Source organism: Rhinatrema bivittatum, chromosome 8 (assembly GCF_901001135.1).
Source record: "Rhinatrema bivittatum chromosome 8, aRhiBiv1.1, whole genome shotgun sequence".
Classification (NCBI taxonomy): Eukaryota; Metazoa; Chordata; class Amphibia; order Gymnophiona; family Rhinatrematidae; genus Rhinatrema; species Rhinatrema bivittatum.
The window spans coordinates 83,119,458-83,145,676 of NC_042622.1; the positions used below are offsets into that span (position 1 = coordinate 83,119,458).

The window sequence follows — 26,219 nt, forward strand, 5'->3', positions numbered from 1 at the left end:
TCCCAGGTACCTACTAGGGTGCGCGCGCACAACTAACTGCCAGCATCCAAACAGTAACAACCCTACCTAAGAAGAAGCAACACTGCAAATATTACACCAGGCCTTAAAACACTAATACACCTCCTATTAGGAAAACAGAACAAACCAGGCAGCCATAGATCCCTAAACAGAAACTACATGCCAGCAGAACACAGACAGATTCTCATCTAACATAGAATAAAGAGACCATAAAGTATAAATAGAAACAGGCAGACAAAAACTGAACTGGAAACCATAACAAGGCACAGACTCTGTATGCAGTGCAACAATGGAAAAATAGAAATATCACCATACTCATAAAACAAATCAAGAAAAATAAAATTAATAGTAGTAAAACCAAAATAATAAAAAATAAAATTATTTCAAAACAGCTGATGAATGAATATCCAATTGTTAAAAACTCATATAAAAAATTTCTAGACAACAATAAAATATTTCAAAACAGCAGACCCAATAATTTAAATTAATAAGGATTAAAAAATCCTCTGTTCTCCATACTTGGGAATGTTTTGAATTTCAGGTTCTCTGAGATTGTAACGAATTAGAAGGGGAGGGGGTTGAATGCAACTTTCTCCTCCCTCTCAATCACACACACCCATACACATGCTCTCTCTCTCTCTGTTACACCCAGGCTCTCAATCATACACACACACGATTTCTCTTACTCACGTCCTCCCCATACCAACTCTTATGACCTTGAGAAAGAGGAAGAATCCCATCAGTCACAATGGGTGAAGCTGCTCTTCTTCTTGCTCTGGGCCGCACTACTTTTCCCTCTGCTAGGGCCAATGCTGCTTATACTTGACTGCAGCACGGGGTTGTCTTCTTTCAGTGTGCACAGGCCCAATGCACGCCACTTCCTCTTCCAGGCCGTGGGGGAAGGAAGAAGGAGAGGCCATGTCGCGAGTGCCACTGCCTGAAAATGCTTCCACCAGCTCTCTTGCCATGTTCCGCCCGGGATTATCAGCACTTTCAAGACCAGGTGGAGGAACAGTTTGTGTCTTGCTGGGGCAGAGAAAGGGGAGGGAAGAGAAGCCAGCTCAGCAGGAGACCAGGAAGTGTGGTGACACACCTGCATGTGCTTGGTTACACACTGGTGTGCCATGACACACCGGTTGAGAACCACTGCTCCAGAGCACTGGCCTTAGCAATTGCTACTAGAAGGATGGCCTCCTACGGACATCAGAATAGCAGATGCTCCTTAAATAGGAGCCAATCTATTTGGAGAAAAGGTATGAGAAATAGTGAATATCATCAAAGATCACTGTTCTGCTTTACAGACGTTAGTGTTGTCAACTTTAGAGCAACCTTCTCAAAGGAAATTCCACATCTATTCTTATAGAAAACCTTTTCATTTCTATGCCAGAAGGAGAAACTTCCCTCAGAACTACTATAAATAGCAAGAATATTCCCAGCAGCAGTTTCAATCACAGGAACAATGTCAAAGGTCATGTACAAAAAACAGAAACAGATCCCAACAAGAGCAAACTCTCCAAATGTTTCAAAAGCAAACTCAAAGTTTTTGACTACCAGTTAGCACTGTTTCCAGTAGGGGGGAAGGATCCATTATTTTTTACCCCAATGATCTCACATAACATTGGACCAATGGTTCTGTCCATTATCAAGAATGTTTATCTCAATTTTCAGTCTCGTCTTCCAATTTCAATTTCACGTCCATGTCATCATTCAAACGGGCAGTACCCAATTCTTCAAAATAAATTAAAATCCCTGTCCAATAGTAAAAGTTCCACAAAATCAAAGAACAAAGGAATTTTACTCCAGATACCTCCTTATTTCTAAAACGTTGTAAGGTATACATCCAATACAAGACTTCAGAGATTCAAATACACATCCCAAAAAGGAGAAATTCAAGATTAATTTTTAAGTATGATTTTCACTCACCTAGAACAGAACAGCTGGCTAAATACTTTAGATCTAAAAGATGTTTATCTTCACATTTCTATTCACAAATCTCACAGGAAATTTGCTCACATTGCTCTGGGATGTCACCATTATCAATACTGAGTTCTTCCATTTGATCGTTCTACAGCTCCCAGAGTATTCACAAGGTATCTAGCTTTAGTGGCAGAATATCTCTGAAAAAATAACATTCTAGTCTTTTTTATTTAGACAATTGGCTAATATCAAGCAGAATTTAATCTGAATACAAAAGAATAATTGTTTTAGTATCAAAACTCTAGAACTACTAGGCTTCATTGTGAATTTAGAAAAGTCTCATCTTGAACCAACCCATTACCTGGAATACATTGGAGCCAAATTAAATTCCAAGATAGGAAAAACTTTCCTTCCTCATTAAAGGGTATACAGCTTGATCAAAGTCGTTCACAATATCATAAGTCACCCAGCAGTAACTGCAAAGCTGTTCACGTGAATGCTAGGCCATATCTATTGTGATGTAGCGCAGCCCGGCCACAGGCAGGAGCTGACAAGCTACCATAAGAACAACGGTAATACCAGAGCCCGACAGCAGGGGGCGCAGGGAAAGAGAAAAAAAAACTACAAATCCCAGGTTCCCTGAAATCCCACCAGACCTGGGAGGAGAGCCTGAAGGCAAACAGGTGGCAGACATAGAGATTAATGAAGTAGACAGCGGTGAGTCCATGGAAGTGGAGGAAGAGGGCGTGCCACCATGGTGGAGCTGGCCACAAAAGCCCGGCTCTTCAGAGTCAGGGGAGGAAGAGATGGAGGTAGGTTCAGGGGGAGAGGAATCCTCCAGTTCATATATGGAAACTGAGTAGCCTAAGAAGGGTGGCGTATAACCTTTGTCTTAGGGGAAGCACGGGAGAAGGGCTCTAGAGGTGCCTGGTGTGTTTGATGTTGTAATAGCCCTGATTAGAGGACGTACAAGCTTACTCTGTAACAACACAGCTTGTAAGAGAACCCGACGGCTAAGCTGGGGGAGGGTCATTTGCTGCACACCTTGATCCATTAGGTATAGACAAGGCTGGAAGGGGAGGTGGCAGTCTTCCTGTAATACAACCTGCTGTTACTTTATAAACTACTTTGAAGGAACTAGCTCTCTCTCTGTGTTGTCTTTGGGGATTGGGGGGGCTGCTTACCCCCAACCCTGCATGAAAGGAACCTAGAAGCCCAGCAAAACCAGGGCCAGCGGAGGCCCCAACCTCAGGAGTTACGTGAGCCCGGCGAACTCCAGGGACCAGGGCGATCGGTGGAAGGTCGGAACCCGCGACAGAGGAGCGGCGCCCGAGGCCTCACGGACAGTGAGCCTTCACACTATGTTACACTGTTGGCAAGGATGCACATGAGACAAGCTCAGTGGCATCTAAAATTCCAATGGAATCAACTCCTCCATTCACTGTTGTGGAAGGTACAAGACTCAGCCAAGTCTGTCCAAGTCTCTGAAATATTGGACAAGATCATTAAATTTACTTCATGGTCAATTAGTCCATACTCAGCAGGTCATAAATATGGTTGTGTTTCCACACGGCAGGGGGCTCATTTCAACAATCTTTGTTCTCAAAGGTCTTGGTCCACAAGAGAAATTGGTTTACACATCAATCTTCTGGAATTTAGAGCCATTTACAATGCTCTCCTTGTATTTGAGACTTGCAAAAACCAATCCAAGACTCAACTACTACAGAGTCTGACAATCTGCAGATTCAGACAAGTAGCAAAGTTTATATAAACAAGAAGGAAGGTACAGGCTCTGTAGAAATATGTAGGGAAGCCTTCAAAATTTGGAATTGGGCAGTTCCAAAAAATATCATTCTTTCGACAGTATCTCGTCCAGGCAGGGACAATGTGTTAGCAGATGTCTCAGTTGTCACAGTCATATATCTATACTACAGAATCTGTTTCAACTACAGGGAGCTCCTCTGATAGACCTTTTTTATATTTTGTTTATCTTGTCTTTTTTGTGATGTTTTATATTCTTATTCTCCATTTTTTGTATGTAAAGAATATAATCTGCGTTGAACTTTTGGAAAACAGTGGAATATAAAATGGTTTAAATAAATAAATCTCCATGGAATCATAAGTTGCCCCTCTGCTGTTCCAAGAGACCAGCAATGGATGCAATAGTATCAGATGCATTCCTTATCCAATGTTACATAGCATTCATGTACGCATTTCCACTGATTCGTCTCATCCACGAAGTTGCAAAAGTACAAGTTGCAAAAGTACGAAGGGCAAACGATTCTTGTACTTCCCATTTGGCCTCGTCAGATTTGCTTTCCGTGGTTTCATAGACTAGTGGTGACTTTACCAATCTACCTTCCTATTTTCAAATCTCCTAACTCAATGCAATGGGTATCTTCTCCATCTCAACCTTCAATCTCTAGCCCTCACAGCCTGGATATTGAAAGGAGAGCTGTGCCATTCCTGACAGTGATTAAAGAAATCATACTGGCAGCAGAAAGACCTGCAATCGTACATTCATACGATTTCAAATGGAAAAGATTTTCCATGTGGTGTTCTTCTCTAAACAAAGACCCCCTTTACAAGTACAGAATCAACATTAGTTCAATATCTCCTATACCTTTCCAACTCAGGACTGAAAACAAAATAATTTAGGATTCATCTGAGTGCAGCTGCGGTCTATCATCAACATTCACAAAGCCTACCTATATCACAACACTACAGACTTTTAAAATGTATTCAGGCATCTAAAGCCTCTTCCTTCTCAATGGGACCGTAATGTAGCTCTTTCTCAGTTGATAAAACCACCCTTTGAGCTATTCGCTTCTACAGAATTAAAACAATTAACCTGGAAACTTCTATTCTTTATAGCTATAACATCAGCATGCGGAATAAGTAAATTTCAAACTTTAGTTGCGTATGCTCCATTTACACACATTTTTCCCAATAAAGTCATGTGGAGGACACACCCTAAATTCTTACCAATTCCATTTAAACCAGTTGATTAACCTATCAATTTTCTTGCCGAAACCTCACTTGTCCTCCGCTATTTTATCTGGAAAGAACAAAACCTTTCAGAAAGTCATCTCAGTTATTTATTCCCTATGACATAATCAAGCAAGGAGACCTAATCAAAAATAAAACACTTTCACTGTGGCTATCTCAATGTATTTCCTTCTGCTTTTCAAAAGCAGAGAGTCCCCTAGCACAAAAGATGGAAGTGTACCAATTAGAGCCACAGTGACTTCTGTAGCCCAGTCGCGATAAGCCTCTACTCAGAATATTTGTAACGCTGCTACATGGATGTCCACTTTCACAAAACACTACTGCTTGGACCGACTCTTGCAACAATACTGTATTTGGGCAGAAAGTTCTTCAAAATTGATTTCAATATTCGCTTCAGCTTCCCATTTTATTCTAGCCGGCTGCTTTCTTTGGATTTGATGCAAGTTTTTTTTACATAGCCCTTAGGATTGGGCGTCCCCACTTATGTAACTATTTGTTCCTGCTTGTCCATGGAGCAATCTTATTTGCTTACATGTAAGGAGTGTACTCCGTGGACAGAACAACAAATCAGCCACACAATCCCTCCACCTCCTTAAGTTGAAGCTCAGTTACTTATTGACTGGGGCAGCTGAAGTGGCAGCAACAGCAGCACAGGTAGTCCTGCGCATTCTCAGAAAGAATGAAGTCTTTTTGAAGTAAAGAGAATGAAGTCTTTTTGAGTTAAAGAGATTTTTTTTTTTTTTTTTGCATTGGCATCACTGGATCACATCACCTCACTTCTGTGGCTGATTTATTCTTGGGTCAATGGAGAACACTCCTTTACAAGTAAGCACATATGCTTTCCTTTTCCACATCTGTATGTTTTCTTTACTGCTTCCTACTTTGGTGGGATACAGAAAAGAGGCATGACCCCAACCAATCCAAGCTATAATGGAACTTGGCTACACTTCCCCTCCCCAAATAATCTTTCCTCTCTCTTTGGAGTGGTATCCTCAGCCTGAGAACCAACAGAAGCCAGAACAGATCCCTAAAATGCACCAGTACTTCTGTGAACTTTAGCAGAGATCTGACCAGCACAAGTTTAGCCCCTTGGACGCAGACAGACAAAAGATATGGTGCAGAGCACAAAGACTGCCCAGTGTTTACCTATGAAGCATTCTACTGCACAGATGAATGCTACATGCACAATTCTGCCTGCCATAAAACACAGGTTCTATGATCTCATAATAATCACAGATACACCAACACAATTCTTTTGCTGGAAATTCAGCAAATGTTAAGGTATAATGAGCACTACATTGCTAAAGCTTCAGAGAGATGAAACAACCAAAGGGAAAGGTTCCTATTCTAAAATAGGGATCTGGCCACTAAAATATAGTAACAGAAAACATCTCATAGATCTAAAGATACCCAAAGAAGTGTGCCATTGTTTAACAGTGAACAGTTGTAAACCACCATTTACTGTCAACAAAGACTGCAAACAAATGTATTGTTCCATTCCTGTATGCTGAGCCATTTATTTCAGTTCTGTGTCTCTAATTACTGATTTCCTTTGTCTTGAACAGATAGACTGTTCCTTGTTAATCTATAATAACATTTCCAGAAAGGTGTGTACCTAAACTGCCATTAAGAGGAGCAGGGGTCAACAAACTTAGCTTTGTTCACATCAATGGAGAGCTGGGGAATCACAAAGCATTAAAAACACATGAGAGAAGAATGTAAAATGAAAAGCATGAGAGAAAAGCAGGGGGAAGAGAAGGCGCTTGAAGCTTGCAGGTTCATGTGTTACTGAACAGTCACAGACACTAATCTCATTCACAAAACACATGGTTAAGGAGATAACCCTGCTACAGAAGCAGAGAGATAAGTAATATAATGATAAGTCACACCCCAGCTTTTTAATTTTTCTATTCACTTTTTGAGAAATTTGGGTCCAGGCCAGAGAAGTATATTTCATGCAAACTGTTACTTATAAGGGAAGTATTTTCAGAGAAAGATACAGTATTACTCTGTCACACATGAACTGCTCTTCTCTAATAATATAATTAAAGGCCTGGATCCTTCTGTTGCTAAGATTAACAATAAACTAAACACCAGATTTCACAATAGTTAATCACCAAATTAAATCCAACTGGTGGCCAAGATATCTCTCAGTTTTTCCAATGTTTGTATTCTTCATTTCTCAGATTTTATTGGTTTTCATTTTCTGTTTGATCCTACACCTAATGGGTTGTATTATATTAACATTTTTGCTAGTATATCTTTTAAAACTGTCCATTTTTAGTGTTGTAAATGGGGTTAGTGACTGTGCAGCAACAGTATGGCCTAGTCACCATACGCAAACTTACAACATAGTCCCTAGCCTCAAAGGCACAGGTGGGCTTCCCTATAGTCCTCTTCATGAACTCTTTGTGAAAATACAAGGATTGAGTCTGCCGCTGCAGCAGCAAGAGAAAACACAGTCTTATTACGGGAACTAGTGTGCAAAGTTCAAGTTATTTCCCTGTATCCTGTACAGTGATCCTCTGCATTCAGTACTGAGCCCTTATATTCGGATAATCACTGTTATATGCCTCAGTTTTCCCATTTAGCATCATGCCCCTACATTTGCCCTCTCCTGGTTGTATTCCTGATTTTCCTTTTTAGTATCATGCTCCTACATTTACTTCTCAGCACCATTTATAGCCATTTGCATATACTGTACCATACTATGGCATACATTTACTATATTATACTGCATATATCATACACCAGTTCATCACTGCATTTAATGTACCTCAATATGAGCATTTGTTAATTCCCATTTTTACAGTGAGCACCATAAAAGAAATATACATGGAACAGGTAACATCAGATTCAGGTACAGCTTACTTTAAGGGGAATGAACACATTTTCTCAAGAACATAGACACAGTTTATTGAATCTAGTTATGATCCGATTCGTATTTAACAGCTTAAAAGTATGAGTGACTTGAAATACATCTTTGCTGCAATTCTCTCTCACGTGACTAGCAGTGCAGAAGCCACACAAATGAATTCACTGTATGTGACTGGGGAAAGAGACTTATGCTATTTTAGCCAAAAATACACCCTTCAAAAATTTAAAGAAGGATCCATCTGAAGAAAATAGGAAAAAGCATAAGCATTGTCAAGTTAAGAGTAAAACATTTAAAACATTGATAAGGCAGGCTAAGAGAGAATTTGAAATGAAGTTGGCCGTAGAGGCAAAAACTCATAATAAAATGTTTTAAAAATATATTAAAAGCAAGAAACCTGTGAGGGAGTCGGTTGGACCATTAGATGACTGAGGGATTAAAGGGGCTCTTAGGGAAGATAAGGCCATTGCAGAAAGACTAAATGCATTCTTTGCTTCTGTGTTTACTAATGAGGATGTTGGGGAGATACCGGTTCTGGAAATGGTTTTCAAGAAAGATGAGTTAGATGAACTGAACCAAATCACTGTGAACCTGGAAGACATAGTAGGCCAGATTGACAAATTAAAGAGTAGCAAATTACCTGGACCGGATGGTATGCATCCCAGGTTTCTGAAGGAACTCAAAAATGAAATTTCAGATCTATTAGTTAAAATTTGTAACTTATTAAAATCACCCATTGTACCTGAAGACTGGAGGGAAGGTGGCCAATGTAACCCCAATATTTAAAAAGGGCTCCAGGGGAGATCCCGGAAACTGACTTCAGGGCCAGGAAAAATAGTGGAAACTATTCTAAAGATCAAAATCACAGAGCATAGAGAAAGACATGGTTTAATGGAACACAGTCAGCATGGATTTACCCAAGGGAAGTCTTGCCTCACAAATCTGCTTCATTTTTTGAAGGGGTTAATAAACATGGATAAAGGTGAACTGGTAGATGTAGTGTATTTTGATTTTCAGAAGGCGTTTGACAAAGTCCCGCATGAGAGGCTTCTAAGAAAACTAAAAAGTCATGGGATAGGAGGCGATGTCCTTTCGTGGTTTACAAACCGGTTAAAAGACAGGAAACAGAGAATAGGATTAAATGGTCAATTTTCTCAGTGGAAAAGGGTAAACAATGGAGTGCCTCAGGGATCCGTACTTGGACCAGTGCTTTTCAATATATTTATAAATGATCTGGAAAGGAATAAGACGAGTGAGGTAATCAAATTTGCAGATGATACAAATGTATACAGAGCAGTTAAATCAAAAGCGGATTGTGATAAATTGCAGGAGGACCATGCGAGACTGGAAGATTAGGCATCCAAATGGCAGATGAAATTTAATGTGGACAAGGGAAAGGTATTGCATATAGAGAAAAATAACCCATGCTGTAGTTACACAATGTTAGGTTCCATAATAGGAGTCACCACCCAGGAAAACGATCTAAGCATCATAGTGGATAATACATTGAAATCGTCAGTTCAGTGTGCTGCGGAAGTCAAAAAAGCAAAGTTAGGAATTATTAGGAAGGGAATGGTTAATAATACGGAAAATGTCATAATGCTTCTGTATCGCTCCATGGTGAGATCGCACCTGGAGTACTGTGTATAATTCTGGTCACCCCATCTCAAAAAAGATATAGTTGCACTGGAGAAGGTACAGAGAAGGGCAACCAAAATGATAAAGGGGATGGAACAGCTCCCCTATGAGGAAAGGCTAAAGAGGTTAGGGCTGATCAACTTGGAGAAGAGACGGCTGAGGGGGGATATGATAGAGGTCTTTAAAATCATGAGAGGTCTAGAACGGGTAGATGTGAATCGGTTATTTACTCTTTTGGATAATAGAAGGACTAGGGGGCACTCCATGAAGTTAGCAAGTAGCACATTTAAAACTAATCAGAGAAAATTCTTTTTTACTCAACGCACAATTAAGCTCTGGAATTTGTTGCCAGAGGATGTGGTTGATGTAGGTGGGTTTAAAAAAGGTTTGGATAAGTTCTTGGAGAAGTCCATTAACTGCTATTAATCAAGTTGACTTAGGGAATAGCCACTGCTATTACTAGCATCAGTAGCATGGGATCTACTTAGTATTTGGGTACTTGCCAAGTACTTTTATTCTGGATTGGCCACTGTTGAAAACAGGATGCTGGGCTTCATGGACCCTTGGACTGACCCAGTATGGCAATTTCTTATGTTCCATATAGAGATTCAACAGTTGAACAATAAAAGTACTATAAGAGCCAACATCTTCCATTTAGAAAAAAACACAATAAAACATTGTTTTTCAATTTCAATTGTTAAATTATATGTAAGCTAATTAAATAAATACACTAACTAAACATTCAGATTGGTGGCTCCTGAGCATCTGAATTAAAATGGAATCCAGGTTATTCAGAGAAATGACACAGCCAATGTCAGGGGAGCCACAAGAGGCTCAAGGACCCTCGGTGTGACTCTACCTAACCACAAAAGTTTGAGAATACCACAGATTAAAATAGAGCCAATATTAATATCTTATGGTTCAAAAGATGATCCAAATATGGTTCTTCAGACTTGATGCTTTACAAAGGTGCTTCACAGAGTTAGAAAATATTCAGGAAAGTGCAAGCTATTCTCATTATCATTTTCGCTCCTTTTCTTATATTTGAAGCCTCTGGTTTTAGCAATGATCATAATGTAATCATATCCGAAATGGTGTTGGCCAGCAGGATGCTAACACCCCTTTATTGTACAGGTTTCAAACTCTTCCTCTTCTCATGGCTCAGACTCTTAGTCAAAAGGTTGAGCAGCAATCCATCATCTCATTAAAACTAACCATGAGGATAATCCACACTGGTTTGTTATATCCACAGATGGACAGAAAACTGCCCGGCTCATAGGAAGGTTCAGCAAAACTAGAGCAGACTGAAAAGACTGGCATAATGGTCTTGTCTATTCAGGGAGATACAGCATAATCTGTAGGCATTCCAGGAAATGGTAACAAAAGTTCATCCCAACAATATATTAGCTATATTAGCTATAGCTCCTTGTGTCATCCCAAACTCTCAGAGTTTTCAGATCAGATCAGATGAAGAAAACAAAACTGTGCCAACATGATGGAAATGTTTGGAAATAGGCTGCTTTAAAGGAGGAAGAGGAAAAGTATATATTTAAGTAGACTACATGCAGAATGCAAATCTTTATTGAGTTCTCCTAGTAACAAAGGTCACAAAATAAAAAGATGTGGTTTTATGCAGATGTGTGCATTTGCACTAAGAATTCCTAAATCCTAATTTCAAAGTGCTCTTTCATTTACTTCTTATGGCAGCTAAAGTCTTTCAAATAGTTCACTTTCAACATCCAGGCTATTAGTGCTAGAGACTGTAGGCTGGAATGGAGAACTATTCTTCTGTATTGAGTTGGAAGGTTTAGTATTAATGGCAACCTGATAGGTGGAGATTTTACAAGCCACAGAAATCAATTTTTGCATGGCCAAAATGGGGCTATTAGAATCATTTTCCCTTGTCTTTCCTTAATTTGAAAATTGTCTTTGTTATTAAGGGAATCAGAAGAATGCATTTAGTAGGTCCTTCGCTTCATGGTATGATAAATGCATCCACTGCCAAAGCTTAGTCGGTTAGTCTCTTGGAACAATATTGTTGTAGTTTGTGATAGATTGGCAATGCAAAGAGGTCTATGGTCGGTCTTCCCCAAAGCTTGAAAAGGTCCTGCAGAGTGCTGTTGTTGTGTCTCCACTCATGTGAAGTTGATGACTCAATCTCTGGTCGCCGCATCTCAAAAAAGATATAATTGCAATGGAGAAGGTACAGAGAAGGGCTACCAAAATGATAAGGGGAATGGAACAGCTCCCCTATGAGGAAAGACTAAAGAGGTTAGGATTTTTCAGCTTGGAGAAGAGACGACTGAGGGGGATATGATAGAGGTGTTTAAAATCATGAGAGGTCTAGAACGGGTAGATGTGAATCGGTTATTTACTCTTTCGGATAGTAGAAAGACTAGGGGGCACTCCATGAAGTTAGCATGGGGCATATTTAAAACTAATCGGAGAAAGTTCTTTTTTACTCAACGCACAATTAAACTCTGGAATTTGTTGCCAGAGGATGTGGTTAGTGCAGTTAGTATAGTGGTGTTTAAAAAAGGATTGGATAAGTTCTTGGAGGAGAAGTCCATTACCTGCTATTAAGTTCACTTAGAGAATAGCCACTGCCATTAGCAATGGTAACATGGAATAGACTTAGTTTTTGGGTACTTGCCAGGTTCTTATGGCCTGGATTGGCCACTGTTGGAAACAGGATGCTGGGCTTGATGGACCCTTGGTCTGACCCAGTATGGCATTTTCTTATGTTCTTATGTTCTCTCTGCTAGGATATTGTCTTTCCCTGAGAGAAATCTGTATTTTATTTTCCACTGCCAATTAGCATTTCCTTGCAAAGTTGGTAAGATCCTACTCCTCCTTGTTTGTTGATATAAAATATAGCAACCTGTTTGTCTGAATATGAACAGTCTTGTTTTTCAGGCAGGATTTGAAAACTTGAAGGCTATTGTAGATTGCTGTCATTTCTAAAATACTGATGTGAAGTGCTGACTTTTGCTTTGTCCAAAGTCTGTGTGCATAGTAAGCTGATATGCGCTCCCCACCCCTGGTTTGACGTACTCGTTGTCAATATTTTCTGTATCTGTAAGGGATGTATGCTTTGTCCCAGAATCAGATTTTTTTTGTCCACCATTTCAGCGATTCCAGTACTACTGCTGTTATTGGAATCTTTTGATTGGGTTGTTGGATGTGTTGATCTCAATTGTTTTTTAGGTGCCTTTGGGCATTGATCATCTTGAGCCTTGCTAGCCTATACTGTTGAAGCTATATGTCCTAAAACTCGCAAATGGTGTTGGCTGGCAGCTGTTGTCTATATTTCTTTGAATAAAGATGGTCAATGCCTTTATTTTGTTTGCTCTTTGTAAAGAAAGATAGGCCTTTCCCTAGATTGACCATGTCCAGTCTTGCACTTATGAATTCTAGCTGCTGACTTGGTACCAAGCTGGATTTTTCAAAATTTACCAAATCCGAGACTGCATCATGCTTACTATTTGATTTACATCTTTTTATAGAGTTTTTGTAAGACAAACTTGATATTAGACAGTAGTCTAGATATGGAAACACTAACTAATTTTTTCTCCTGAGGTGAGTAACTACTATTACCAGATACTTGGTAACAATTTTCGGAGCTGCCTATCTATCAAGCAGTGGCACCCTGTACTGGTTGTGATGATCATGCAGGGTGAATCTTAAATGCTTCCTGTGTATTTTGTTGATTTGAATGTGTGCATACACATCCTTGAGCTCTAGCAAAGTCAACCAGTCTTGTTGTTAAAGGAGTGGAAGAACTGTACCTAATGAATTCATCCTGAACTTTTCTTTCTTTAGGAAAGCATTTAAATCTCTAAGATCTAAAATTAGATAAAGATCTCCTGTTTTCTTTGGGATTAAGAAGTACCTGGAGTAAAATCTCTTCCCTTGTTGATTTTGAGGGGCTGATTGGACTGCTTTAGATTGCAAGAGGAAACATACTTCTTGGATTAGTACTTCTAGTTGCAGTTTTAAATGATGTTGATAACCAGGGCTGGTACTTCCATTAGGCAAACTAGGTGGTCACCTAGAGTGCCAAGATTTTAGGGGCGGCAAACTTCTTCCAGTGTGATGTCTAGAGGGATGCTGTACCACAGCCAATACCACCAAAGAAGGGAATGCTGTGCTGGAGTCACTATTGCCAATAGTTAAGTTAGGAGGAGAGGAGGCGAATAACCAAAGGTTCGCCTAGGGTGCCAAATATGTTTGCACCAGCCCTACTGATTACAGGGTTTTTTTTAAGGTAGTAATTTTTTTAAGTGGAAGATTTTCAAAATCCATTTGTTCATACTGATGTGACTCCATTGTTTGTTTTTTTAAAGAATTTTAGCCTTCCCCCTATCAGTATGTTTTGAAATAGGTTGTGTATGTATTTTGTCGGTGGGTCAAAAAACAGATGTTAGCTTTTATGGAGGCTGCTGTATCTATCTTTGCTGTTGTCAGACAGCAAAGATTGTGGTTGTTGCACCTGTTGTTGAGGCTGCTGAAGCTTTTGTAATACTATTAGTCGTTGCCTGTAATATGGATATGGGTTGTATCTTCTTTTCTATGAATAGTAATAAGGTCTTCTGTTTATGTCTTATCAATATCTTCTTTGCAAAGAAGCATCCATTTGTGATTCACATCATGACTGGAAAGTGCTTTGATTCTCGATTGCCTCTACTATTTTGTTAATCTTGCCTCAGAATAACTTGTCGCCTTTACATGGGGTGTTTGCTAACCTTTCATGGATTTCCTCCCTGAGTCCAGATGCACATAGCCATGCAAACCTTCCCACTACTATTCCTAATGCCAAAACTCTAGAAGATGTGTTAAGAGTCATAGAAGGAACATGTGATATGTTTTGCCCAGCCTTCTGTGTCTTTCAACTTCAATGAACTGTTTGAGCTCTTGTTCTAGTAATTTAATTGCATGATCTTTTAACCTCTGCAGATTGTTGAAGAGAGATTAGATAATTTGCAACTGGCTGGCTTCAATTCTAGATTGCAATATTGTGCCCTGGAATCATCTCTTGCCTACTGAGTCATGAATTCTTGAGTCCTGAGGAATGCTGGAATACGTTTTGGTCTTTTTGGCGCTTTTTTTTTTTAGCACCAATTCGACAATTAGTGAAATTATGTGACAATTGAACCTTATTATGTCCTAGACATTTCTGTATTCTAATACTGGATATCTATGTTTTTTTGCCACTCGTAATATGGAATAAGGTGTTTTCCAATTTTGATTATACATTCAGTAGCTCTTGAGGTACAGGAACAGCTTAAATTGTTTTGGTAGTTCTGTGCACTGAAGAATCCCTTTTAATTTGGTGATGCTTTCTTCTTCTTCCTGAAGATTGAAGTGTATAGCTTCAGACATCTTTTGTATGAATGCTCGATCTGGTGGTGTTGATGCTCTATTTAGCTCTGGAAATGGGTTCATCGAAGGGTTAGGCAAATGGGTTCTGGGCACATAATCTAGACAGTCATAGGAATTTTGATAATCTTCTGAGTCTGATAAAACATATTATGATGACTGTGATTTATTTTATTTCTTCTTCTGAAGATAGCTCAATGGGTTCACCCCATGTTTTGTCTTCAATCTTCACAAAGCAAGATAACGGAAGCTTAGATCATAATTCTTCTCTTAAGCATTCCAAATTGTATTTTTGGAATGTTGGTTCCTCAACAGGTAATTCCTTCACATAAGTCTTAAAATTTTCTGGACAAATACATGACAATTTGGCAGCTGTGGAAATTGAAGTTTTGGGTCCTTCTTGCTCATTGAAGGAAGCTTTTCCAGCTGCAATAGAAGCAGAGAGGACTTGATGATTATAGAAGCAGACAATTTTGTAGCATTTGTATGGGTATTATAAAAACTTTTTTCAGTGCTGATCTCTCTGTGCTGTTTTCCTTGGCGCTGTGTCTTGCTACCTACACAAAAGTCTTCACGCTACCCTACACTACCGACATGGTGCCATTTAATTTCTGCACTGTTTTCTTTGCGCAGATGTTTGTGTGCCATTCCTTGCTTGCCTTGAGATTTCTGCGCTGACACTCCATGGCATCAATGGCTTTGCATCAAAGTCTGACTGTGCCAGTTGATTCTCATAATGCCTCGGCACAGAGGATCCTTCAGAGCCGATGATTTTTTTTAACCTGAATTGTCTCTTTTTCAGTGATGTTTTAATCTTTTGTGCTCTGATGATCTTTTAAGCTAATATTTCAGCTTGAGGTCTCGATATGTCAGTATCCTTGGAGACATTCTGCCATGGGGACATTCTGCCAGATTATGCTGGTCTACCAAAGCCGTTTTGTAGTGGGTTTTTTAAAATCTCTTTTTCCTCATAGACTGCATCTTTCTTTATTGGTTTTTTTTTTAGTTGCTGCTGACATGAAAGAAGAGGAAATATGACTGTTCGCAAAGCGGATGAAATTAGAGAGAAAGAGAGGTGTGCAGTGATGTTAGCGCAGGGCAGGAACTCCAAAGCATGCCTACAACATACACAAAAGAAGTTTCTGAGCTAGGAAGGAGTGAAAGCCGATTCAGTGCTATTGGATGAAGTCACCCATCCCATATGGCTTGTTTATTATTCTTGTCCATGGGGAAAAAATAAGTTTCTGGGCTGGCTCAGGCCATAAAATTGTGCACTATGTTATGGGAGATCTGAGTTTGGAAATCCCATCTATTCGGATTGGACATGCCTGGTTACATCACAGAAATGATGCTCTCAGGCACAGGAAGAACAGCTACTGTAGCCAGCCAACAAATGAGGGGACAGAAAATGGAGAGATAAAATGGGAAACTGCATTGTAATGAGCCACTAAACCAGCCCTTTAAAATAAGTTTTAATGTATAAATGCAGCAAGTATAACTTGGAAGCCACAGGACAGATGCAAAAGAAAATCAGATAGTCTGGGATAAGTACAAAGAATCCTTAGTTATTATGATGTTGGGGTAATGTTTGAGGTGGGGTAGGGTTTGCAGAATTGCATCAGGATTGGGCAGACTAGATGGGCTTTGCAGTCCTTAGAAACACAGAACACAAAGGCAGATAAGTATGCATCTGCAAACAAAAATTCTCATAAATAAAAACTAAAATTAAGCTGAAAATTAAATCTACCAGTTGTTCATTTATTTAATTTATATTCTGCCTTTTAGGCACTTCAAAGTAGATTACATTCAGGTACTGTAGGTATTAGACATGACTGGTCTTCCTGGGCAGGTGGTTTTGTTATACAAATGTTATACATATAGCAGACATGCTGTGTGCAATTTGATGCAGTTGAAAGCAAAATTTCTCTTAGGAATCTCCTGCAGTTATTTATTTATTTTGCTTAGAATTGTCTTAACAGTTGACACTGAAGAATTTTATCCCATTTTCTACCATTAATTAAATTGGTCTCATAAACCAGCTGGTCCTTGGTCTTCAGGACATATTTCACCATAATGAATAACTAGGAAATTACTTCTAGCCTAAATGCCAACGTTTTTTCATGCAGGGATAAATGGGAAAATATTCCAATAAATCAGCCCTTTATCTTCTTTTCTGCTTCTTGTGGCGTAGCTGCTGCTGTTTAAGATGTTGCTACTGAAGCTGAAGGAGCAGCTTTCTATCTGGGGCATGATTTCACTCTGAGTCCCCCCTGATCGGGAACCCCTGCCACAGGTGGAACAAGGTATGCTCTCCAAGGAAATCCCAGTGCAGATTGATGACATTTTGCTAACCTTGGTCCAGAGACCATTCATGAGATCAAAAGGAACGTCTCAGCCTGTCCGCTATCATATTCTCCATTCTTGTTAAATACATGGCCCTGAGAACCATCCTTTGGGAGAGGGCCCATGACCATATCTGAACTTCTTTCTGACACAGGAGGTACAAGCCCATACCTCCGAACTTGATGACATACCACATTGCCACCTGGTTGTCATTTTGTATCAACACAAATTTGTTGGACAGCCGATTTCTGAAAGCCCACAAAGCATACCTGATTGCACAGAGCTCCAGGAAGTTGATTTGACACAACTGTTCCTGGGTGGATCTGAGCCCATCTACATGAGCTCCCCAGCCCAGGATGGATGCATCCGTTGTCAGTACAATTTCTACCTGACAATTTTGGAAGAAGACCCCTAGTTCCAGATTGGAATCTTCCCACCACCAGGACAAGGAGTCCTGGAGGGACGGGGTGACTCGGATGCAATCCCAAAGACTCTGAGTTGCCTGATGCCACTGGGTTTGTAGTGACCATTGGTTTCTCCATATGTGTAATCGTGCCAAGAGAGTGACATGTACTATTGCGACATTGTGGCCCAACAGCCTCAACATATGCCATGCTGAGACCTGCTGGCTCGCTTGAATGTCTGCCATGATAGCCATCCAAACAATGGCCCTCGGTCTCAGCAGGAAGGCCTTGGCCTGAGCCGTGTCTAGCAGGGCTTCTATGAAGACCAAATGAGGTGACAGAATGAGATGGGACTTGGGGTAGTTGATGACGAACCCTAGCGACTCCAACACCCGGATGGTCAAGTGCATGGACCCTTCAGCCTCTTTCCAAGATATGCTCTTGACCAGCCAAACATCCAGGTAAGGGAAAACATGGGTTCCCAGTCTGCCAAGGGGCACCGCCACCATGGCCAGGCATTCTGTGAAGACACTTGGGGCTAAAGACGATAAGGGGAGAACCGGGAGTGTCCCCGTGTTGATTGCGACACAAAAAAACTTCATGAGAAAAAAGCAACTTCTTAAGAAGTTAGAAAAAGAGAGAGCATCAATCTTTCCAAGACACAGGAGGCTCCATGGAAAAGAAGATACCGAGGGGACCCTGTGTGGATGTGTGATATAATGCATGCTGAGCAAGCTCAGACAGACTCAAAGTTCTAGAAACTTTGACATGCTGGAATCCATCCAATGTTACCCATGTGTGAGGACTACCATTCTGCTTGTCCTCAGAGAAAGAATATGATTTGTCTATGTATAGTTTGGACATTACAGGGTTTTTCTTGATATGGTTATACATTTATTTTTTCAACAAGAATCGAGTTTTTTATGGGCCAAAGAATCTGGATTTTTTCCAGATCTAGCAAAAGTTATTGCAGGAAGGAGGCAGATGTTTTGGCCATGCACCAGGAAACTAGAGTTATTGGTACTTCCCTTTTTCTTATGCTGTCTTTGTAAATTTGAGATATAAAATATTTCTTCTTTGTGCCAGTGTAATAGAGATTTCTTCTTAATGCCAAGAAGGTTACAGGTGTACCTCTAACATCTGCGATTGTAATGTGTTAATATACTTGCCTATGCCTTTTAATTTAATCCTAGGTTAATGCGTTAGTGGTCATTTTACTGTTTATATTTTTCTTTTACTGACTTCTTACTTTCCCAGGACTACTGTAATAACCTAACTGATATTGTTTTGCTATTATGATATTTTTCTGTTTATTTTCTTTGATGGAGTTTAAGCATTATCATAGCTTAAACACCATTTCCCACAGAAAAATGAGCTCATTATCATCCAATATCATCTTAACAAGCTCACTGGCATATTAACACTGCATACAAGAGCTGTAAACTTTCTCGGCCTGAGCATTGCATGAAAATATGTGTATCAATACTCAGCCCACAAATGTGAAAGAGACGGCTAGTCCTAAGTTAGGTAGACCTACACTCCCCCATGCCAGCCAGAGGTTTCCCCAGTACAATAAGCCTCCTGCTAGCCCTATCCTTATTGGAAAACCCTGCCTGCCCACCCAAATATCCAAAAATGTCTTCTTCCTTAAGACCTCCTTCTCCCTCCCACCAGGCCAGAAGTCCTCTTTCCTCCTATACACCAAGAAACCTCTGAGTCTGTAATAGGGCAGGTGCAATACTAAGTTGTTTCTGTTCTGCCTGCGCCATAATTCAAAATGATGCCACAGATTGCTCCTGCCACATTATGTACCAGAAGCTTCTTGGGATAAAGGTGCAGGGATTCTAGCCCAACAGAAGATGATTGGGAGGTAGTGTTTCCCAATAGAGGCTACTAGGGAAGGAGTTACTATGCTGGGGAGATCATTGCCAGGGGCTAGGGGTTGTTACCTTTGCCAATGGGTGGGAGGGAGGGGAGTAACTTGGGGTCAGACACTCCTTTAATTACTGTGGCCCAGAGTGGCTGGGATTGAGCTTTTCTTTGCCAGTTTTAATGCGGTATATTACACAGGCTCCCCTAAAACTGTTCATAATCATCTGAAGTTAGTTACTAGCATATTTTGAATGTTTTCCCTAGTCTTTTAGTTTTAAATTAGGGCTGCTTCCACCTGCTAGTCACAGTGCTCAGAGCTAGTCTAGCACTGTCCATAGCAAAACAGTAACGTGAGGCAACATCCTGCAGACCATTACTATTAATAAAACATGATGAAGAGAAACCTCTCTATGCCCCATTACTCGCTCAGTTAGTGCAAAAAACATCCCATAGGGAGCTACACTCCCAGCCATGGTTTTAAATGGTGCAGGTCGCCACAGTTCCTTCTATGACTGTGTGCTTTTGTGAGGGCTTTTGACTGCAAATGATTCTAGTGGTTATTATCAGTTGGATTTGTCTGTATACTGTGGAAATAAGAGACAATGGATTCATTCACAAACAAAACAAGTTGTGCTTAATAGCATGCAACAAAAGCATGAGAGAGAGAGAAAGAGAGAGAGCCATCAGAGCAGAACTTACCCCACGCTTTAGGCTCCTGAAGCAGTGGATTTTGGGTTTGGAGGTCATGAACTCGTTGAAGCGATGGGAGAGGGGTTCCTTTTGCTGCTTGGGAGACTGGGGGCCATTGGGAACAGCAGAGGGTGAGGCAGAGGGTGAGGCAGGGGGAGGAGGAGGGGGCTGATGAGGGGATGTTAGAAGGGACATAAGCTACGTATAAGAGATGAAGCAGTGATAGAATATAAACCAAAATAAAAAGATAAAAAACACAAAGCAAAAATAAGGATCAAAGCAATATTTAAATCCAAACCAATAAACCAAAAACAAAACAAAACAAAAAAAAAACTGATCAATAATTAAGAAAAACACTATTTACATCATGTTAAGAAGAAATATGGTGTCATGGAGAGTTTCATAAATAATGCAGCAAAGGAATAGTGAGATACTGTGATGGCAAGTGGTGCATGCAGATATTTTCATGCAAATATTAGGATCTACCATCACTAGGTCTGTGGGTATGCCAGGATATTATATATACCTTAACACAAGCCCAACACCTGGATGTGGTTCAGCATATTGTCCTTAGAGATGGTGAGGTCAGAATGAGCCAAGGCACTCCACCTGTCTTTGTGCTTATACTAATACCCACAAGTGATATTCCTTAACTGCCCAATACCTTGCCTCACTTTCTACAGCCCACTCCACTCTACCACTCTTTTGTCCACTACTAGTACCATGTCACACTGCTCAGCAAGTTTCAGCTATGTGGCATCAGCATCTCTTAGGCTGTTCTCATGGTGCTGGCTACCTGGAATGGTGAAGGAGAAGACAGAAGAGGAATCAACAAGGGGAGGAGGGAAAGGAAGTAGCAAGCAGGTGGGGAGGAGAAATAGGCAGGACATGGCAAAGGCGGCAGCCTGAACCACACAGGATATAGACAAGATGGAATTTAGCACAAAGAAGGAGGACATGCAAGGAAAGAGACATCCAAGGGCATGGGAGGGAGACAGAGGAGGAAGATAAAGTGACATAGGGAAAGGAAGAAGAGAAGGACAGAGACACAGGGGAAGAAGTGGGAAGGACAGAGAGCACAGAGAGGTAGTGTAGAGGGGCCCAAGCAGGGAAAGTCAGGGCTTTTGCAGAGAATGGAGGAAGAACTGATGAAGGAAAAGAAGCTGCTGAGGTAGGGAAGAAGGTGGTGAAGACGGCAGGATAAATCTGGGAGGGAGATGAAGCAAGTTTTCTGGTACATTCAGGGGTGGTTTTATCATTAAGGCAGGGTGAAGCGGCCATCTCAGGCAGCAAACTTTGGGGCAGCAGAAAGTGCCCCCCCCCCCCCCCAAATATCTCTGCTGTGGTCACCTTACCCTGCTTCTAGATGCAAAACACCCATGGGAATCCCACACTATGCAGGCAGGAAAAAAAAAACCATGGTGGCAATGATGATGTGCCTGCAGAGATCCCACACCCCTTGGGCAGAAAGATGACGTTAGCGGCAGTGACACCAAATGACAATGTGTCCACAGGGGTCCCAAGCCCCACAGACAAGAAGACAGACCCCGCAGCAGCAGGGACTGTGGCATGCCCACAGTCCCTCCCGCACTCTGAGAGCCAGGTCCAGCGTGTCTGGGTGTGCATACTGTGCATTTGCACAAGGTGGCACACCAGGGGAGGTGGTGGGCCAGCGGCAGCAGGAGAGGCTGCGGGCCCCTGGCAGAGCCTAACCAGATGGTGGCTGAAGAAGGAAAGAGCACCAGCGACTGAAGGAGAGGCCCATTTTCCGTGTATGGGCATGCATATGTGCTCGTCTACGCACAGCTTCCACTCCCTCCCCCCCCAAGCAGGAAGATTGATGGGCCATATGACCCGAAGACAGCAGGAGGCCTGCGGGGCCGTGGTGGAGCTCATCCTGCCACTGCCCAAAGACAAGGCCTGCGGGACTGTGGTGGAGCTCATCCCACCACGGCCTGATGATAACAGGAGACGATGTGTGAATGAGTGAAAGCCTGTGTGTGCTGACAGCCTGTTTGTGTGTGCATGTGTATGTGTCTGAATGAGATCCTATGCGTGTGTTTAAGAGCCTGTGTGTGTATGTGTGTCTCTGTGAGAGCTTGTGTGTTTGTGCATGTTTTGTGCCTGTGAGAGCCTATGTGTCACATATAGGCTCTAACAGGCACGCACACAAACATTATATATCTGAGGGAGAGGCAGCCTGTGTATGTTAGATAGTGGGAGAGTGTGAGAGAATGAATGTGTTATTGTGCATGTGTGTGAGAAAGAAGATAAAATTTGTGCGGCCCTTCCTCCCCCAATCCACGACAATCTCAGGGTGACTGGAAAACAGATCCCAGGTATAGAGAGCAGATTTTAAATCCTTATTAGTTTTAATTATTGGGTATAATTTGATGATTCTGCTCTTTTGAAACATTTATTTTTTAGGGGGGAATAGAACACTGTTTAATTGGATTTTTTATTCATCAGATTTTTGAAATATTTTATTGGTGTTTGGGAAATTTTTGATATTCTATTCATTAACTGGTTTGAAATATTCTTTTTATGAATATAACTTTACTATTATGATTAATGTTTTATATTTCTTGATTTTATTATTTAATGTTTTATGAAGAATGGTAATGTTTCTATTTTTCCATTGTTGCTCTGCATATAGAGGCTGGCTTGTTGTGGGTTCCAGTTCAGTTCTCAGCACGTTTCTGTTTAAACTTTCTGATCTCTTTATTGTGTATTTGGTCAGGGTCTCTCTGTGTTCTGTATATGTGACCGAGGTGAGGTATTTTACTAGCATGTAATTTCTGTGTAGGGATCAATAGCAGCCTGATTTCCTAATAAAAGTTTTTATTGGTGTTCTAGGGCCTGGTGTAATATGTGCAGTGTTGTCTTCTCATAGATAAGGTTGTTAGGGTTATTTTGGTATGGGAGTTTACTATATTGTAATGGTAATTCTGTTTATTCATGGCTTTCTGAGGGCCAAGCCCACACACAGCATGCATTACAAAAAGTCTAATTCCATAGGAGCTCCAAGAGTCTTTTTTGCAGAATTTTCTGGTTGGTACCAAAGGAATGAGGGTAAATATAATATGCATGTTGTGATCATTTTGCCTCAGAAGACTGTAATTTTGAATGTTCTTTTTCATGTAAAATTTGTTATAAATGCATAATTTAATTGTGTGTGTCTGTAAAGGGTAAGGGGGGGGGGGGTATGGGGAAGGGTGGCGTGTGTGCAAGGCTTGAAAGTTTGCATAGGGTACCTATTACACTTCCTTATCCAGGGGTTTTGGTGGGTGGGCTTGTCAGTTTTCAAAAATATAGTTTGCAGGAAGAGCTGGGCTTTATTTGATAGGACCAGACAGGCACTGAATGAATCGGGGGGGGGGGGGGGGGGGGGGCACAAAAAAACTAGCACTCAACCTGCTGAGAACAAGGGAAAAAAGCTTTACCTCATTGCTGCCTGAAGACAAGCAAATAGGTATATGATTCTCCCTACACTCTCTTTAAATTATGAAAGAAATATATCACATTGTATATGTAAATGTTGGCAGAAAAAAGACCCAAATAATCCATTCAGCCTGCCCAGCAAGTTTGTTTTTTGTAAGGTAGTAATAGAAGCGTAACTAAAGTATTTGGAACCCGGGCAGATACTTCTTTGGCACCCTCCCCCCCCCCCAATATATAAATTTAAAATTTCCTAAACATCGATAAAATATTTCAAAACAGCAGACACATCAAATAACACCCAATAATTAAAACTAAGGATTTTAAAAATCTCCCGCTCTCCACATCTGACATCCTAAGATTGTTATAAACTGGGGGCACACACACACACACACACACAATATGCTTCCTCTCTCTCATACGCACACATATATGCTTACAGCTAAAATTTAAATCCCCTGCGCACGGGGAAACGGGGGTTACATGCGAGGCTGGGCCTTGAGCTCGCTGCACGTATTTTAGAAGACACCCAGCTTCGCGTGTAACAGCAGACATCAAGTAACACCCAGTAATTAAAACTAATAAGAATTTTAAAAATCCCCCACTCTCCATACCTGTTACCCTGAGATTGTCGTGAACTGGGGGTATACACACACACACACACACACAGATACAAACAAAATATGCTCCTTCTGTCTCTTACACACATACACGCTTCATGAGAGAGGGAGCTTGAGTGTGTGTGTATGAAAGAGACAGACACATACGTTTCCTCCATCTCTCTCTCACTCACACATACACACACATGATTCCTCTCTCTCTCACCCCCACACCCGCACACAGGCACCCTCTCATACACACACCCAGGCATCCTCTGACACATACACACCAACAGGCACCCTCTCATATATATACACAGGCACACACACACTCACCCTTCTATACACTCACCAACTCATACACACACAGGCATCCTCTCATACACCCCAACACACCCTCATACACACACTCTCCTACCCCCTCATACACCCGCACACCCCTCTCATACACACCCACACCCATTCATCCCTCTCATACACACTCAGCCACACCCACACCTACACACCCCTCTCATACATTGGCACTTACTCTCACAGGGCCAGTCTCTCACTTCTTTGGCCACTTTCTGCACAGCAGAGTCTCTTCTTTTGCCGCCGGCTCCGGGAGACGCCGTCGGCACTGCTGGGCCTCTTCTTCTGCCGCTGTTTCTGGGAAATGCTGGCGGCACTGCTGGGCCTCTTCTTCTGCCGCTGGTTCTGGGAAATGCCAGCGGCACTGCTGGGCCTCTTCTTCTGCCGCTGGTTCCGGGAAATTCCAGCGGCACTGCTGGGCCTCTTCTTCTGCCACCAGCTCCAGGAAATGCCGGCAGCACCGCTGGGACTCTTCTTCTTCCGCTGGCCTCTTCCACAGGACCTGGCTTTTGCTGGCAGGGAGTGGAAACTCCCCCAGCACATCACTGCTCTGCGCCGCCGCAGGACCTATCTGCTGGCAGCAATGGCACCCCTCCCCCTATTGTCACCCGGGGCGACCGGTCCCCCCTTGCACCCCCTTAGTAACTGCCACATGCCACAATTTAAAACTGCTGTGTGCACACAGGTGCTGGAATATGATTGCTGTGTGGGTAGCACTCCTGTTACTGTTATTTGGAGAGCACAAAGACTATTTTGCTTTCTAACATCACACATATTATATGTGCCTAATTCCACTACATTAACAATGTATAAGTAGAAGTGTTCAGGATAAAACCATAACTCTGAAGTGAATGATGTCATGCAACAATGGGGATGGAAGCAGAAATTAGTGAGTAATCAAAAGGATCCAACTAATTGTTAATAACCAGCTGGCAATGATGTGAGCTAATTTTGCCATTCAATTCTTAGTGGGGTCCCCACTACATAATTTTATGGGAAAGCAACCAGTGCAAAAGCAACAAAATGATGATGTTAGAAGCCAGCATGCAGATGAATCCAATGCAATATCCATAATATTAGAACATAAAAGACCATGGCATTCAGACATAACAACCAAAGATAATTTTGAAAAATTAAAAAAGCAATAATTTTAAAATTACAGATGGAAAATATTCTTTAAAAATCAAGACTGCAAAGAAATACCACAACAGGACATCAGATCTCTGATCGCTGAAACTAAAAGTTAGAAAGATCTTAATTGTCAAATTGTTGCAATTTATTACAAGCTACTTAAGTGCAGGATGTGTGATCTGGAATAAGAGTGACTGTACCTTGTTTTTCTTGATAAAGGGCCACAATTTGCCCTTGGATTTGCTGCCAAACTTGGATTCTGGTTTTCCATCATTTCTGGAATTCGAAAGGCTGGATTCAGACACAGTACGCTTCATCGGTTGGCTGAAATCCTCAAATTCCACATCTCCGGGGGGCTCAAACCCGGATTTAAAGGCGTCTATTACCAACTGGGAATCCTGGAATAGTACAGCTCAATAATTATCAGCTAAGCAAATGTTCCATTTCCTGGAACATTGATCTTTAATGCACTAAAAATGGTGTTTTCACAAACTTAACTATACAGAATTTTTAAGGATTTTTTAATTTTACAATTATTTCAGAAAAAGAAAACAA

At 41.2% G+C, this 26,219-nt stretch overlaps 1 protein-coding gene across 14 annotated transcripts in view; it reads right to left on the reverse strand.

Annotated features, from left to right (window-relative positions):
• FNBP1 (formin binding protein 1) overlaps positions 1-26,219 on the reverse strand; it is a 547,949-nt gene that overhangs the window by 94,569 nt on the left and 427,161 nt on the right. For 4 of the 14 annotated variants that reach the window (XM_029614281.1, XM_029614280.1, XM_029614279.1 and 1 more), the window contains 3 exons: positions 25,865-26,062; positions 20,155-20,343; positions 7,293-7,382 (listed from right to left, as the gene is read on the reverse strand). In XM_029614281.1, the coding sequence (XP_029470141.1) occupies positions 7,293-7,382; positions 20,155-20,343; positions 25,865-26,062 (477 nt within the window). The remainder of the gene's footprint in view (positions 1-7,292; positions 7,383-20,154; positions 20,344-25,864; positions 26,063-26,219) is intronic. The other 10 variants (XM_029614285.1, XM_029614283.1, XM_029614286.1 and 7 more) reach the window with 4 other exon arrangements.